The sequence below is a fragment of the Suillus subalutaceus genome, assembly GCF_016647625.1.
Source record: "Suillus subalutaceus strain FC151 chromosome Unknown DFJ58scaffold_44, whole genome shotgun sequence".
Lineage (NCBI taxonomy): Eukaryota > Fungi > Basidiomycota > Agaricomycetes > Boletales > Suillaceae > Suillus > Suillus subalutaceus.
In genome coordinates, this window is record NW_024540293.1 from 259,621 (window position 1) to 274,609 (window position 14,989).

The 14,989-nt window shown below is 49.4% G+C and overlaps 5 protein-coding genes across 5 annotated transcripts; 3 read left to right on the top strand and 2 right to left on the bottom strand.

Moving 5' to 3' along the window:
- Window positions 1-388: 388 nt before the first annotated feature.
- Window positions 389-3,508, top strand: DFJ58DRAFT_659491 (uncharacterized protein; the record flags this gene model as incomplete). The annotated part of the gene is made up of 8 exons (XM_041382091.1): window positions 389-495; window positions 548-777; window positions 837-1,042; window positions 1,087-1,640; window positions 1,694-2,070; window positions 2,120-2,342; window positions 2,393-2,715; window positions 2,763-3,508. The coding sequence occupies 8 exons, from the start codon at window positions 389-391 to the stop codon at window positions 3,506-3,508; spliced, it is 2,766 nt and encodes a 921-aa protein (XP_041244610.1).
- Window positions 3,509-4,798: 1,290 nt separating this feature from the next.
- On the bottom strand, window positions 4,799-5,562 carry DFJ58DRAFT_727240 (uncharacterized protein; the record flags this gene model as incomplete). The annotated part of the gene is made up of 2 exons (XM_041385451.1): window positions 4,799-5,211; window positions 5,268-5,562. 2 exons carry the CDS (start codon window positions 5,560-5,562, stop codon window positions 4,799-4,801), a joined length of 708 nt encoding a protein of 235 aa, XP_041244611.1.
- A 1,924-nt stretch (window positions 5,563-7,486) lies between these two features.
- On the bottom strand, window positions 7,487-9,500 carry DFJ58DRAFT_745321 (uncharacterized protein; the record flags this gene model as incomplete). The annotated part of the gene is made up of 4 exons (XM_041387382.1): window positions 8,992-9,500; window positions 8,845-8,939; window positions 8,661-8,792; window positions 7,487-8,613 (listed from the first exon to the last, which is right to left on the bottom strand). The coding sequence occupies exons 1-4, from the start codon at window positions 9,438-9,440 to the stop codon at window positions 7,487-7,489; spliced, it is 1,803 nt and encodes a 600-aa protein (XP_041244612.1). The 5' UTR covers window positions 9,441-9,500.
- Window positions 9,501-9,659: 159 nt separating this feature from the next.
- On the top strand, window positions 9,660-10,872 carry DFJ58DRAFT_702599 (uncharacterized protein; the record flags this gene model as incomplete). The annotated part of the gene is made up of 1 exon (XM_041383627.1): window positions 9,660-10,872. The coding sequence occupies exon 1, from the start codon at window positions 9,712-9,714 to the stop codon at window positions 10,870-10,872; it is 1,161 nt and encodes a 386-aa protein (XP_041244613.1). The 5' UTR covers window positions 9,660-9,711.
- A 76-nt stretch (window positions 10,873-10,948) lies between these two features.
- DFJ58DRAFT_659478 (uncharacterized protein) lies at window positions 10,949-12,243 on the top strand (the record flags this gene model as incomplete). The annotated part of the gene is made up of 4 exons (XM_041382089.1): window positions 10,949-11,149; window positions 11,196-11,693; window positions 11,863-12,026; window positions 12,138-12,243. Coding segments are annotated over 4 exons (969 nt in total), but the record flags the coding sequence as incomplete, so codon positions are not given.
- Window positions 12,244-14,989: the final 2,746 nt, after the last annotated feature.

Genomic DNA, 14,989 nt, shown 5'->3' on the forward strand with positions numbered 1-14,989 from the left:
ACCGATCGTCAGTCACGTGGATTGGAAAGACATTCCTTCACTCACATAAAAGCAACATAGATAATGCGAAACAACGGAGGACGCCAGCAAATTCGAAGTAATCTCTCCTTGCGATCCATCCGGCACATTGGATCGTCGAGAGAAAAAAATGGGCTGCCTGTCAACCGTAGTGTATCGAAGGTGCTCAGGCACCGGGATTTGGTGGAGCAAGCAGCGAGCTCCAATGAGCAGCGGCAAGCACGCCTGCAAGGTATGTGATGTTAGCTCAAATAATTTAAAAAAACTCACCTCTGGTAAAGCCATGACTTTGGGCGAGCGTAGGGCTCTTGAAGCGCTGAAAGAGGTCAATAATACCACCATTGAAGACTGGCAGGAAGACTGCAATGACATGAGCTTTGGCGATGTCTGGAATGGGACCGAACCACTCGCCATCAGTCATGCTGGTGGCAAGTTCACTGACCTTGCAAGAGAGGTTTTGGGAGATTTCTGGAAAATGTGAGTGTTAGTGAGTGTTTACCGTTGATACTGTGTGACATACCTCTGTGAGCAGAAACAATCGTGTTCGACGCGTGGATCACCGTACTCGTCATGATCGTGTCCTCCGCAAAAACAAGGCATTTACAGAACAGATGCCTGTAATGACCGACGCCTACCTTGCCTGGAGCCTCGAAAAATCTAAGGAGAAGGTTAAGAGTTTTTTTGAGAGATTGCTGAATGCAGACCTGGAGAGGGATTCGGACTACGGTCAATGGTCAATCAGTGTGATTGACGTGTTCTGTAAGTGATCTGTTGTCGTTTGCTTACCTTTGATATCAATGACGGCATGCTCATTGTAGACGCTGAGAAAGTAAGTCTTCGAATCTTACCCACAGACACCACCATCGCCTCTGCACTGGTTCGTCAAGGCGTGATGCCATGCTCGCCTATATCACCCACTGTAGGCATTACAACAGAAGCCCTTGAGTTATACCGTGTGGCACATCTCAGAAGTCCTCATCTGTCCATCCAGGCCTTCGTGAAAACTGTGTGCGACTTGCAGGGGGTAACTATTCCTGTTTCTCTACTTATTACGCTGATCATACGCAGGTGGAATTCCACAGACATCTATCACACCAATTTTCTATTGCATTCGACCTGTACCTTCAAATTCGACGCTCTGTGGCAGCCATTGTATCTGAATCGCTTCAACGCGACTCACCTGACTGGCGCCTTAAGCATGCGTGTCCGGCATGCATGTATGAACTTAATGATGAAGAAAAACTAACATTCAGACTACTATATGCCATGGACGGTAACGACTCCTTAAAACGAGTCCTTCAGAGATCTCTTGATCATCATGCCGATGACTCGCTGCCTCCTTCATCCAAACTTCCCACAGGTCAACAATTCACAAGCGATCGATACCTATCTCGCACATTTGTAGACCGGTATTCTCGGGACTCAGACTCGGCACTAACTACCACTGCAGGTGATGAGGAGGATGCAGGTGCCGATAACTCTTGTGCCAGACAGTGGAAAAATATGGATGATGCCAAAACGAAGAAGGCTTGGGGGATATATGATGAAACGGGTATATTCGTGGCAGTGTGCCGTCATGGATTTCTACTACTTGTTGCAGACATGGTACAGAGTGGTGAACTGTAAGTGATGTCTATTTATACATATATCTAGCTACTAACGAGTCTTTGGATAGTGCGAAGTATCCGTTGGCTGTCGTTTCAAAGTTGCTGGACGTATTTGGGACGCGATTGGGAGGTGGGTATGACATTGGTTGTCAGTTCAAGACTACACTTGACAACAGCCCCCTTGGACCACTCGCACGTTCACTTCAACACACCTGCCTGGTTGGCGCCTTCCACGGCCATGCCCACAGACGGTTATGTCAACTTTTTTCACTTACAACCTACATCAAAGGTCTGGGCCTCGAGGATCTTGAAACATGCGAGCGGACTTTCTCAAAATCGAATTCCCTGGCTTCAGCACTACGTTATGCTAGCGTATTTCATCGCCAACAAGCTATCGACTCTTATTTCGAGCACAACGACGACTTCGAAGTGTATGCTAACCTTTGTAAGTGACCTGACGACACGTGACATTCGTTTACTAATCACCCTGCTAGCCGATTTTTTATACAACAACTACAAGCAAGCATTAGACATTCTCCATGATGGTAATGCAGCACTGCCAAAGCTTATGCAAGATCTGAAAGTTGGTGATGCGAGCGTTTTCGAACGCTGGTTGGAAGATGAAAAGGCCTATCTTGTCAGTCTAACGCGGGAGCCTGTAGAAGAAACGCTCCATATGGAGTATTGGCAGAGGCTGGTCAATCTTGCAGCAAGCAGGTGAGTTGTGGTACGTACCCCACTATTACTGGCTGACAAGTTTCGTTCAGTGACGCTCTCGATGCTGCAATGGCAGCATTCGAATTACCTTCTCCCGCGGATGCTGCATTATACGAGACGCAGGTCAGACGTACCCGCAAAGCTGAAAGTGCGCGTCGTCACGCTCAGGAAGACCATGAGAGAAATCTCAAAATGGTGCAAGCACTGGAGTGCAAACTCGAAATCATGGAGCGGTGGGTTCCCAGAGACGTAGAGTGGCAGACTGCAGGAAGGCTGGTGGCTAACAGGAAGTACCAGCGGGCACTAGATCGTCTCGAGGGTCTTATCGTCGCTTGGATCTTCAAACTGTCGAAGATGAATAGGGCAGGGACAGGTAAGTCTCCTACTACACATGGAGTTGCGACTACTGTTTGGATTCAGGCTATAAACTACGAAAACATATCGCTAAGGCATTACAGGTTCGCTCCGTCGCTATCAGGTCAGCCCTCAACACATACAATAGTATTGCTAGGATGCTGTATCCTCCCCGCTCAACACTGAAATGGGAGGAGGTTGTTGACTACGCCTTTCTTGCCGACTTCGACCTCCTTCGTGACACACGTGTGGACATCTCCGAGCGCCCTTGGTCATCTGCTGCTGCTCGTAGCACAATGGACCTCCACTTCAAAGTGTGTCGGGCGCGTGAGGAGATCAAACGCCTCGATATTGAGGTGCGACGCCTGGTGACCTACATACGGGATGAAGAAAATTATCTACGGGAATGTGAGGACCAGTTGAAGGATACCAGCCCGGCCCTGGCACATCAAATCTCCATCCACCAAAATACTCGAGGACGCTTTAACTCACGACATCTCAACCGGCTTCATGAAATATCGAAGCTTCCATATTTCAGTGGGACGCTAACTCCTGGTGTAAGCGCTGACACATGTCCCGGGGAGAGCGCGAGCATACCTAATGCGCAGATCCCTGCCCGCATGCTTGTTGAACCCCTGCCCATTGATCACACTGCATCTGCCTTGGACCCAGATACCCAGGATGATCTGGATGATGAAGAGGAGGAGGAGGAAGAGGTAGCAGAGCAAGCATCGAGGAGTTTACAAGATGTCCTCCTTGTTGCTGATGACTTTTCACGCCTCGGAATTCATAGCGATGTTGAAGAAGAGTAGTGTAATCGTTTGTACATTGTAAATGTACTCCCTATGTGTGATAATCATTGCCTGTGCACGTATCGTCAAGATCCGCTTTCAATCCGATCACTTGGACGTAAGATATGCGAGCTCATCGTGTCACACAGTGAGCTCGAAGGTTTGGATATTTATATCTGATGCCGGGAACACGTCACGTTTGCCGATATGCCGGTGGCACCCAAGCTTATAGTCCTACAACGCTATATAAAGTTGCTCGTTATTGACGAGATATTGAAGGAGGCGGTGATCTGCTGTATCCACCTCATCTTACACGTGCGAAACCCATGCATTATCACCTATAATTACGGTACTTATGTGGGAGTCACAGGTGACATTAATATTGATGTCACCACTAGGAATGTCATACACATAGTCTACATAACCTAGCTAAGCGCCTAGAGTTTTGCCAAGTTTTGCCACCCTGGCAAAACAACCGGTTTTGCCGGTTTGCCAGTTATAACCGGCAAAACTAAAGCCAAGTAGTTTTACCCCCCACACTACCTATACCGCCGTCATGCCTCTCCTTTCGAAAGCTTCCAGCCTTGGCCTTGTTCACATTCTTTCACTAGATCTGGATAAATTTACAGTTAACAGTGGACGGGAATAAATCGGGACAAACATCCCCCGGAACAACCCAGAATGTAACGGTAACCAGCGAGCGGTGAGCGCTTGAAACCTGTGAGACTTCGAAACACCAATCAACCTTGAAACACACAACCAACCTCTTATAAGGATCTAAAGGTTCGAACGAATACTTATAATCATCATTCATCTATGGTAGTGGCGCAGTGGCAGGCATTGAGACAACTTGAAAACTTTGTAGAGCAACAGTGAGCGCTAGCCTTGGAGTACACCGTAATCCTTGGCCAGGGCGTCAACCAGGCACAAAAAATATCTCTCGCGGATGTCGATGATTGATAAAGTATTGATGAAGTTCCAGGGTCCCTGTATTACTAGTGCTTCTTGGGCGATGGGCTCAAACTCAGACTCCACATATGACCTTCTTGAGCGCTCTTTCGCCTCACATGTTTGGTATGTTATCCTAAAGATTCGCTTGATATACTAGTGGGACTCAGAGTAGATTTTTTAAAGTCGCTAAAACATAACTAAGACTCGGTAAACTTTGAAAAAACTCGGCCATAGACGGCCGGCATAGATCGGAGTTCAAAACAAGACTTAAGCATTTCTGAGAGATAATGGGGGATATTGGGGGTAGCGCATATGATAGAGAATGTAGATATACGTAGATATGTCGAAGTAATTAGTCTGTCAGCCTCCAAACAACGAATGATCACAGGGACCCATCCCACAATTGCGCGAGTGAACAAGTGTCACGAGGAGAGGGGAAGGGAGCTGAGCCAAACACCTCGCGACTGTGGTGTGTTGGCGTCTGGAGCTTCCGCGGGAGAAGGAACATGGGTTTGTCCACCGGAGGGGGAGAGCAGGAAGCCGCGTACTGCCGCTTGGGGGACTGTCAAGGCTAATGACACGACGACGGGAGGGGTCAAGCTCCATCCCTTCGTCATCATCCATGTCAGCGTCCCCCCCGCCCAACATCCCCAGCGCGTTGCCAAGGGGGGCAGAAAAAAGATCGTTTTCGTCAGCGTGGAGGTCGTCATCGAGGTCACTGTCTGGATCGTCGATTGGACTGCCCCCAGCGCCGGAAAAATGATGAGGGGGTGCTGTGAAGGGGGGGGATGCAGAGTATTTGGAGGGGCATGCTGAGCGCCCGTGGGACCAGGCCGAATGCTTGGAGGAGCGCGCTGAGCGCTAGTGTCAGGTGGGCTCCAGAGAGGGAGCTGAGGGTCTGAGGGAAGCGGCTGATGGTTTTGGAGAGGGAGCTGAGGACCAGGTAGATTCATAGAGGGACCAGCCCCCACGCGTGGACGAACGAGCGCAGAGAAATCTGCAGCGCCATCAGGAGGTATAGGATGACGAAGAAGCAGGGAAAGATCTGGGAGCGCATGGAAATCTGCAGCGCCATCAGAAGGTATAGGATGGTGAAGAAGCCGGGAAAGATCTGGGAGGGGCATCCTCATATCCGGGGTTGTTGAGGCCAATGGGCAGCACAGTGGGGATGGTAGGTTGCTCGCTGTCATGCAAGGTGAGCGAGACTTAGCACGCTGACCGTGGTAAGATTTCAAACTCCGATTGAAACTCCGCTTATCAGCGCACATCAGCTAGGGGGGATGATAAGGGAATCATCTCTCGATCTTGAGCTCTCACCATGCCTCGCCCATCCACCAGGCAAGATCTTCTTGGTGCAGTTGATAAAGCTGCACTGTCATTAGCCCAACTCCAATATCAGCAGGTGTTGGAAGCTCAGGAGTCAAACTCTGACTCCAGCTTCAATTCCAATGCTGATTCTAACTCGGATTCAACCATGGACATCACCTCCTCACCCACCCTTTCCTCCAACACCACTAGTGAATTTTCTGATGAGTCCAATGACTCTGACGATATTGCTATACGTTATAATCGTCTTCAGCACCGAATTGCGGCACTTCGCGATGAGGTCGCAAGGGCTCGTGTCCTCAACAAGCCAGATGAACCTCCCCCACGAGCTCCCCAGCTGCACATGCTTGTTCATCATGAGAAACACCGCCCTTACCTATTTCGCCAGAAGCTACGTGTTGACCCTATCATTTTTGACGATATTCTCGATCAAATCTCTGATCATCAAATATTTTTCAACCAATCCAATAATCCCCAGCTTCCCATTTCCATCCAGCTTGCTATCTTCCTCAATCGTGCTGGCCACTATGGCAATGCGATTTCTCTTGAGGATGTTGCCCAATGGGCAGGTATAAGTGTCGGGTCAGTTGTGAATTGCACAAATCGTGTGATGATTGCACTGCTTGACCAGCATGACAATTTTGTTGGTTTTCCGCACCCTGATTCAGAGGATGCTGAGCTTGCTCGGGAATATGCACAGTCCAAGACTTGTCCCGAGTGGCGCAATGGCATTCTAGCTGTTGATGGCACCACAATTGATCTCTATGCCAAACCTGCTCATTTTGGTGAGACATTCTATGACAGGAAATCTAACTATTCCCTTGGCTGTCAGGTATTTTTTTCCCCTCCCCTCATGGTCAACAATTAAATATTTTTAGGCAGCTGTTATGCCTCATAACCTTATCATTGTCGACTATGCTCTTGGTCATCCCGGCAGTGTCCACAATGCCTATGCTTTCCGATCAACTCGTCTTTATCAACAGCACGAAGCCCTTCTGCCAGATGACCATTGGATTTGGGCTGACAGTGCATACCCACTTGAGAAGTGGTGCATAGTCCCTTTCAAGAAGCCCCGTAATGGAAGGTTGACTAAGGACCAGAAGACATTTAATTATCATCTTTCCACGGTGTGCTCATATTTTTGTGATTTTTTGTGATGGTTTGGTGACTGATTTTTATTTTTATTTAGGTTCGTGTGCGTGTTGAGCATGCATTTGCTGCTCTTAAGGGGCGGTTTCAATCCCTTCGAGAGCTTCGCTTCAATATTCACACAGAAAGAGAGCTTCAGATTGCTGTCCATTGGATTATGTGTTGCATCATCTTGCACAACATGATCATTCGATTTGAAGCACACCATCGCCAGCAGAACCCGAAATTCCGTCGTTCTCAGAGGTGGGCTGAAAGGGAGGCCAGAGAATTTGCAGCTCAAGAGAGGGAAGATCCTGATGGAGATGAAGTTGTGGGTGATAGGTCATATGAGGGTACTCCAGGGCAAGCTTCCCGTTTGAGGATGATGGATCAACTGTTTGACAGTCCTCACTCAAGAGCTCAACACAGGGAAGGGTAGCTTGCAGGGAACAGAATCATATTGGCAACCATAAGGTACATGTACTACTACAAGAGATTCAACAGATGTATCAACAGATGTATATAAAAAAACAATCAAGCAGCTAAAGTTAACATGACAGCAATGAAAAAAAACGCGAAAATCACAACACATATTCAGGCTGATGGTGACGAGGATGAGGGACCAGCACCTGCGGTACGGATCATCATCTCATATTGGATCCTAAGGCGCCAGGTCTCAGCCTCCTTTTCCTGCAGGGCAGCTGCAGCCTGGAGGCGCTGAATCTCCTTGTCCTTGGCCTCTTGCTCGCGTTGATGCGTGGTGGCCGAAATGAGGACTTCGTGTGAAAGACTTTCACGGCGCCACTGAAGATCCTTCTTCTGCGCTTGGTAGTTCATCTTGATGGCATAGCGCTCGTTCCTCGACTCCCGGCGCTCGGAGATGTCGGTCTTCATGCTCCGGATGTCCTCGTTGATGATGTTGAGGTCATCCGCCATGTCCACTACGGAGGATCGCTTCTTCTTCGAGCTGGCCGAGCTCCGCGGCTTCGCAGACAGCGACGTCTGGGATGCCGTTGGCGATGCACAATAGTCGGTCGATGCAAAGGACGAAGATGCCGTGGACGAGGGAGTGGAACGGCTGCGTGATATCCCCGACGACGACGCAAACGAGGAAGGTCTACGTGGCACCTGGCCACCAGGGGAGGCGGAGCCAAATGCCTCGCGACTGTGGTATGTCGGCGTCTGGAGCTTCCACGGGAGAAGGAACATGGGTTTGTCCACTGGAGGGGGAGAGGGGGAAGCGGCGTACTGCCGCTTCTGTCCCACCAACCTGGGGGGACTGTCAAGGCTAATGACACGACGACAGGAGGGGTCAAGCTCCATCCCTTCGTCATCATCCATGTCAGCGTCCCCCCCGCCCAACATCCCCAGCGCGTTGCCAAGGGGGGCAGAAAAAAGATCGTTTTCGTCAGCGTGGAGGTCGTCGTCGAGGTCACCGTCTGGATCGTCGATTGGACTGCCCCCAGTGCCGGAAAAATGATGAGGGGGTGCTGTGAAGGGGGGGGGATGCAGAGTATTTGGAGGGGCGTGCTGAGCGCCCGTGGGACCAGGCCGAATGCTTGGAGGAGCGCACTGAGCGCTAGTGTCAGGTGGGCTCCAGAGAGGGAGCTGAGGGTCTGAGGGAAGCGACTGATGGTTTTGGAGAGGGAGCTGAGGGTCTGGGGGAAACAGCTGGGGGTCTGGGGGGTGGGGGTGGGGGGCTGAGGGTTTTGAGGATGGGGCTGAGGACCGGGTGGGTTTGTAGAGGGATCAGCCCCCCCACGCGGACGAATGAGCGAGTAGTAATCTGCAGCGTGGTCGACTCCCGGCTGGGAGGTGAAGACCTTCGCGCCGATTGTTGGATTGGAGAAGAGGAATGGGTGGAGCTGGTCATACCAAGGGAACTCGAGTAGTACTTGTTCTTTAAATCAAAAAATCAAAAAAAAATATGAAAACAATGACGAAAAACTCACTGTGAAGATTGGCGGCCGCGTGTTCGTCAAGCGGGGTGACGCCAGCGCCGGTCTTGTTGAACTTATCGTGCTGATCCCTAAACAACTTCCTAAGACTTGAAATATTTAAATTAGTGGCGACAAATCTGAATAAAGGAGGCCACTTACGCAGTGCAGCGGTTGCCCACTGATACATCGAATTTTTTTGGGTCCTCAGCGTATAACGCTGAATATTCGGAGTCCTTCTCGAAGATCAGCTGCGACAAGATCCGATGGATGTCCCCTTTGTCCCTGCCAGAGGGACGCTCCTCAGTGCTAGAACCAGCGGTCTTTTTCCCCTCGTAGAAAAGAGTGCGTGCGTCGGAAGGATTATTGGTCAGGTGGGTCACGAGAGTGTCTGTGCGGTGGAGATCTTGGGCCCTGGTCCAATGGACAATTATCTTCGGTCCGGCAGCCTTAGGAGGCTGATTACGAGCGGAATTGGACCCACGTCCTCGAGATTTCCCTCTTCCACGGGATGCAGATGGATTTGGGGGCAGCTCCATCGCCTTTGGGCGAGTTCGAGCGTTTGCTTGAAGCCTTGCAGAACGGCGAACACGTTGGCGGACAGCAGGCATGGTGATTCAGACTCCGACTTCATGCCGGCCGACTCCATCTGTGCTAGAGCGCTTAGCCGGTGTTTTACCGAGCGCTCTAGCGAGTTTAGAACTCTACTCTGATTCCCACTACTAACTGGTGCTTGCGCAGATCCTGTTTGTTGTTCTTTGATCACACGTGCCCTTCAAGTCTAACCCTCTAAGTTCAAACTATCACGCCTGTCTATCATCACCCAATCTCGAACGTATTCTTTTCTCCACACCACTGCCGCCACCCAAGAACACCCAGAAAATGTCTGATCGACGAGTGGCCTTGCTGAACAAACGGTTCTTTGATGTTCTCAAGGGCAAAGTCCCTATCAAGCCACGAAACTGTCACTTGTTTCTCGATTCTATATGTTCCCAACCAGATGTTGCGGTATGCGTAAGCAAGATAGTGGGAGAATCAAAAGGACCCTCTATTGTGCAGGAGGCGATGCGACTGGACTTGTCGGCAGATTTTATGAATGGCATTGGTGCTGATGTTCTTGTATATCTCCTCCAGGCCACAAGCATCAGCAGCAACGTGCTAGATCACCTGTTTATCCAAATAGTCGAACCAGATTTCTTCTGGTCGGCGTTTAGCCACGCTTTTGCTCGTGGAGAGCTACTTGAAAAAGCTCAACGTGCCTTCGCTAGCCTCCTCCTTCGGCTATTGAACCTCTCCAACCACGACACAACACCCTATCTTGAACTAGCTGGCAGGCCAAATGTGCTCCCAAAACTCACAGGCTCTGAAAACTTGGAAGTCCGCCTTATTGGAGAGAAGATTAAGCATATCCTTTCGACGTATGGCTCCTCAGCCCCTCCCCCGGCTGCCAATGGCCCAGGTGGACGACATGACAATGATTTTGTCAATTTTCGCGATATCGCTATCCTTCCCACAGCCGACGAAATTAGATCCAAACAGCTACCATTCCTGCGCCGTAGCTCGGAGTTAGAAGGTGAATCCGGAGAAAGCACTCGTACCGCGGATTATCTCGACAACACATTTCGCCTTCTTCGTGAAGACATGATAGCGGAGATGAGAGAAGAACTTCAAGCACTGGAAGGAAAGAACGTCAAGCGCCACCGCGCTAACCTGATAGACGGTGTCATACTCAAAGGCGTTTATCATGGCACTGATGATCGGAAGATGCTGTGGGGAATAACATTGGAGTGTGTCGACGAGCTGCCATCTCTGAAGCGCATCCCCCCAAAGGACAGGAAAGCGTACCTCACAGATGATCACGCTGGCTATGATTGCCAACTGGTTCCACGAAACGCAAGATCTTGGTACGGATCACTCGGAAAACATGCGACTTCTATAGTGTCCCTGCTGACACTGTCATATTCCCCGCATAGTTATAGCCTTACCTTGTATATTATACAGCAATACATTTGTACTCGTTCCTTCCGTGAATTGACTGGTTGACCCTATTCTGGCACTGTTGCCCATGTTGCGTGACCTTATCTAGGTCCCTGCTAATACACCCTCACCCTCAACTACCATGGAGGACCAGTCGTTCGAACTCGAACACCTTCCCCTTCCCCTGCAAAACATCATACTTGCATTCAACCAGCTCAAAGAAGATGTTCGTGTTGCCTTACTCACGCAGCTCGGAGATGCTGCCCGACTCCAACTGCATGTCGAAGCATGCGAACATTTAAAAAATGACATTACTTTGGTGAGTCACACAACCATGCCACCTGTAGTACACTACTAAGATATTTCAGCATTGTGCTTTAGTCCCTGAGGCCACCTACATCACCATGAATGATAGCTTGAATGCTATGATCACGGACCTTGATGAAGGTAAAGACCGGTCAGCTGATGAACCCGACATGGCACCTATTGAGGTGGTCTCCACTATTCATACCCATCGACGTGGACGTCCTCGAATTGACATCGACCCAGAGGTTTTAGCTACAGCCCTTCAATTTGCAGGACCAACAAGGCTTGGTGCTCTTTTGGGTGTAGCACCACGCACTGTGCGACGGAGGGCACTAGAACACCAAATTGTTGAACCTGGGAATCCAGTTTATGTCGAGTTCACTGATGATGAAGGCGAGACACTTCGATATTATACATCATCTACTGCGGCACAGTCTTCACTCCCTGACAATGAGCTTGATGCTATCATGTTGCAGATTCTCACTCAGTATCCCCGCTTTGGACGTCGCATGATAGATGGCCAGTTACGCCACATGGGGGTCATTGAACCTCATTCTCGCATCCAAGCGTCATACTCTCGTGTTCATGGCCCGCCCATTGCTGCCTTTGGTGTGCGTCGCATTACTCGCCGAGTTTACAATGTAAAAGGGTACAACTCCTTGACACACCATGATGGACAGCATGGTATGTTAATTTTTATTATGATGCACATCAGACCATCATGATTTTATGGGTCTGATCTGGTGGAAGATTGTCATGCATGGTTTCATTGATGGATATTCTCGTTACATCACTGGACTCCGGCCGCACAATAACAATAGAGCAGTCACTGTCATGAATCTTTTTCGACAGATTGTTCATGTCCACGGTATCCAAGTCGTGTTCGAGGAGATCATGGGGTGGAAAATGTTGATGTTGCGAGATTTATGGATGAAACACGAGGGCATGGAAGGGGTTCTTACATTTGGGGCAGGTATTATGGACAGTACTTTGTAGATCAATCCACGTACTAAAATATTTAACAGAAGTGTACACAATATACGTATTGAGAGATTATGGGTCGACTTCACACAGGGCATCGGTTCCAAGTGGAAGAGTTTTTTTCAAGACCTCGAGGCCACCAGCGGCCTAGAGGCCGATAATATTCACCATATCTGGTTGCTTCATTTCCTGTTTCTTGAGATGTTGTGCAAAGAGGTTCATGGCTGGGCCGAGGCATGGAATAATCACCGAATGAGCATCCCTGAGCATGGCATGGCCAGTCCTCACGAAATGCGCTTCGTTAGCATGCTACAGCATGGTGCGCGGGGATTTCAAGATACTGCTACATTTCAACCGCCAGAGGAGATTCTCCAAGATGACGAGGCCATTGCGGAGTATGGCATTGATTGGAATGATGTCGAAAATCATCATATTCATGCACATCACCATACAGCGAACCAACTCATACACGATCCTCTTGGCAACAATCCATTTGTCGCGTATACACCAGAGACTCTCAACAATGTTCAAGTTGACGAGCCAAACTGCCCACTTACACAGGAACAGCTCCTGTATCTTCAGGAGGTTGCAGCTCAGTTTGTAGATGATGGAACAAATATTGCGAGGCAGAATATCTGGGAGAATGCATTAGCATTATGTATTCAACTACTAACTACGTAGATCTTGACCTGTAAAGTTATCTATGAGCCGAAGATAATGGTAGGGACCACAACGTGGGTAATATTGGTGGCAGAAAGGCCGAGTTGACGCAGATACCACGCATTGAGGCTGGGAAGGAATGCGCTATTGAAGGTATCAGAGAGAGTGCCGTTATGGATCAGCTGGAGCGTGCATAGTCTTGAGCCGTTCCATGGGCCCCTCTCGGAACATTGCTTGGTTAGAGGCCATAGCGGATGTACTAACTTTTCCGAGTACGAATCAAGGGCTGATGTGGCTTTGTCGAGCAGAAGAACTTTTGGGTTCCGAAGCAGTGTGCGAGCGATTGCTATACGTTCTGGATTATGACTTCAGCGCACAAAGAAAGGTATCCGTCATGGATGATACACACATTTCTGACCTCCCGACAGCTGCGATCCCTTGCCACCAACTTCAGTATTGAATTCACTAACATTATCATGTCAGTAAGCCTCGAGTTCTCGTAGTGTTGAGGTCTTACTCTGGAAGTGATTGAATAAAATCTAGTATGTTGGCACCATGGCAGGCAGTCTCAATCTCTTCGCATCAGAATGCCAGACAGTATTGATCACTCACAGTAGTCAGGGGGCAAAGAACTGTGGCGTTGCTTTCATCAGAAATTTCGTCGAAGTCGATACAGTTGTGAGGAGTCAGTGGAACGAGGAAACAAGTGATAGGGAGAGTGTGGGGGAGGGTAGATTTCGAACTTGTCAAGCCTCCAAATCGAGTACACATAGCCTCAAGAGAAGTGTAGTCACCGGAGGTCCAATGCTTTTAACGAGCAGATCTATTGCATGGCAAGGAGTATACAGACTGTACAGGGTAAATAGATAGCAATAGACCAGAGGGAAAGAAGGAAGCCGAAAGGATAGCGAACCGATAATCAAAATGAGTACAATCCGAAAAGATGTCTAGCCTAACCTGACAGTACCAGAGGGGAACAAGGATCTTGACTTTCATCATCTCGAGAGGACAAATGACGATGTTGTCAGCAAAGACCTCTACCAATGCGGAACCAGCGAGCTGCGATCCAGTGAATCGGAGTCGACTTTGATTGAGAAAACGGCAGAACTCACCCCAGAGCCTAAACTTCACCATTGTAGACGCCACGATGAACATCCATCGTTGGCTGAGGGAAATTGGGATGGCGACTTGCCAGCTTTGCGAAGGAAGAGCCTGCGCGAGGGAAAGGATGAGATAGGTAAGCTCGGGTTCGGGTGTGCATTCATCAAGGGCATCGACAACAAACGTCAGAGACTGACACCCGCACAATCTGAGTCGAAGTTTCCGGGGGGGTTGGAGAAAGGGACCCTCCATCTGGTTACAGAGAGGCGCGTCTGGGTCTAGTAGAGCATGATTGTTGTGGATCGCTCTGTTCACATCCTGCCAGATGCTTGGAAAATTGGTGGCAAGCTGATAGGCAAGCGTCGCAACGTTTGGTGTGCTTTTGCAAGAAAAAGAATGTTCCCGCTAGCCGCATTTCGACAATCGTCTCCTCTGTCACTTTTAGACCTTTCATCCTCTCGGCTACGGTGAACACGACGGCACACTTTCCATCACGAAGAGCCTGTGCAAGGGAAAAGATGAAATCGGTGAGCTCTGGTTCGGATGGGCATTCATCAAGCGCATTGATAACAAATGACAGAGGTGGACATCTGTGCAATCTGAGTCGAAGTTTCCGGAGGGGTTGGAGAAACAGAGCCTCCATCTGGTCGCAGAGAGGTGTGTCTGGGTCTAGTAGAGCGGGATTGTCGTGGATAGTTCTGTTCACATCCTTCCAGATGCTGGGGAAATTGGTAGCAAGCTGGTAGACAAGCGTCACAAAGAAATATCCAGCTGTGCACCATTTGGTGTGCTTGCGCGAAAAAAGAACGTCCCCGCTAGCCGCTTTTCGACATTCGTCTCTTCTATCACTTTTAGACCTCTCATCCTCTCAGCCACTGTGAACGCAACAGCAGACTTTCCGACGCCTATGGTGCCATGCAGCCAAACGAGCTGATTTTTCTCTGTGTCGTCCATAAATCCGTGGATGTATTCAATGAGATCCACCCGGGTCCCTTCCAAACACTTCGGGTGGGGCTGACGTTCACAGGAGTTATATTGAGCACCCATGACAGCAACTTGGGACAGCATCATCCAAGTTCCTTCAAGAGCTGTCAAAAGGGTCAGAAAGCGAGAGGGACAAGAGTGAGAGACTGAC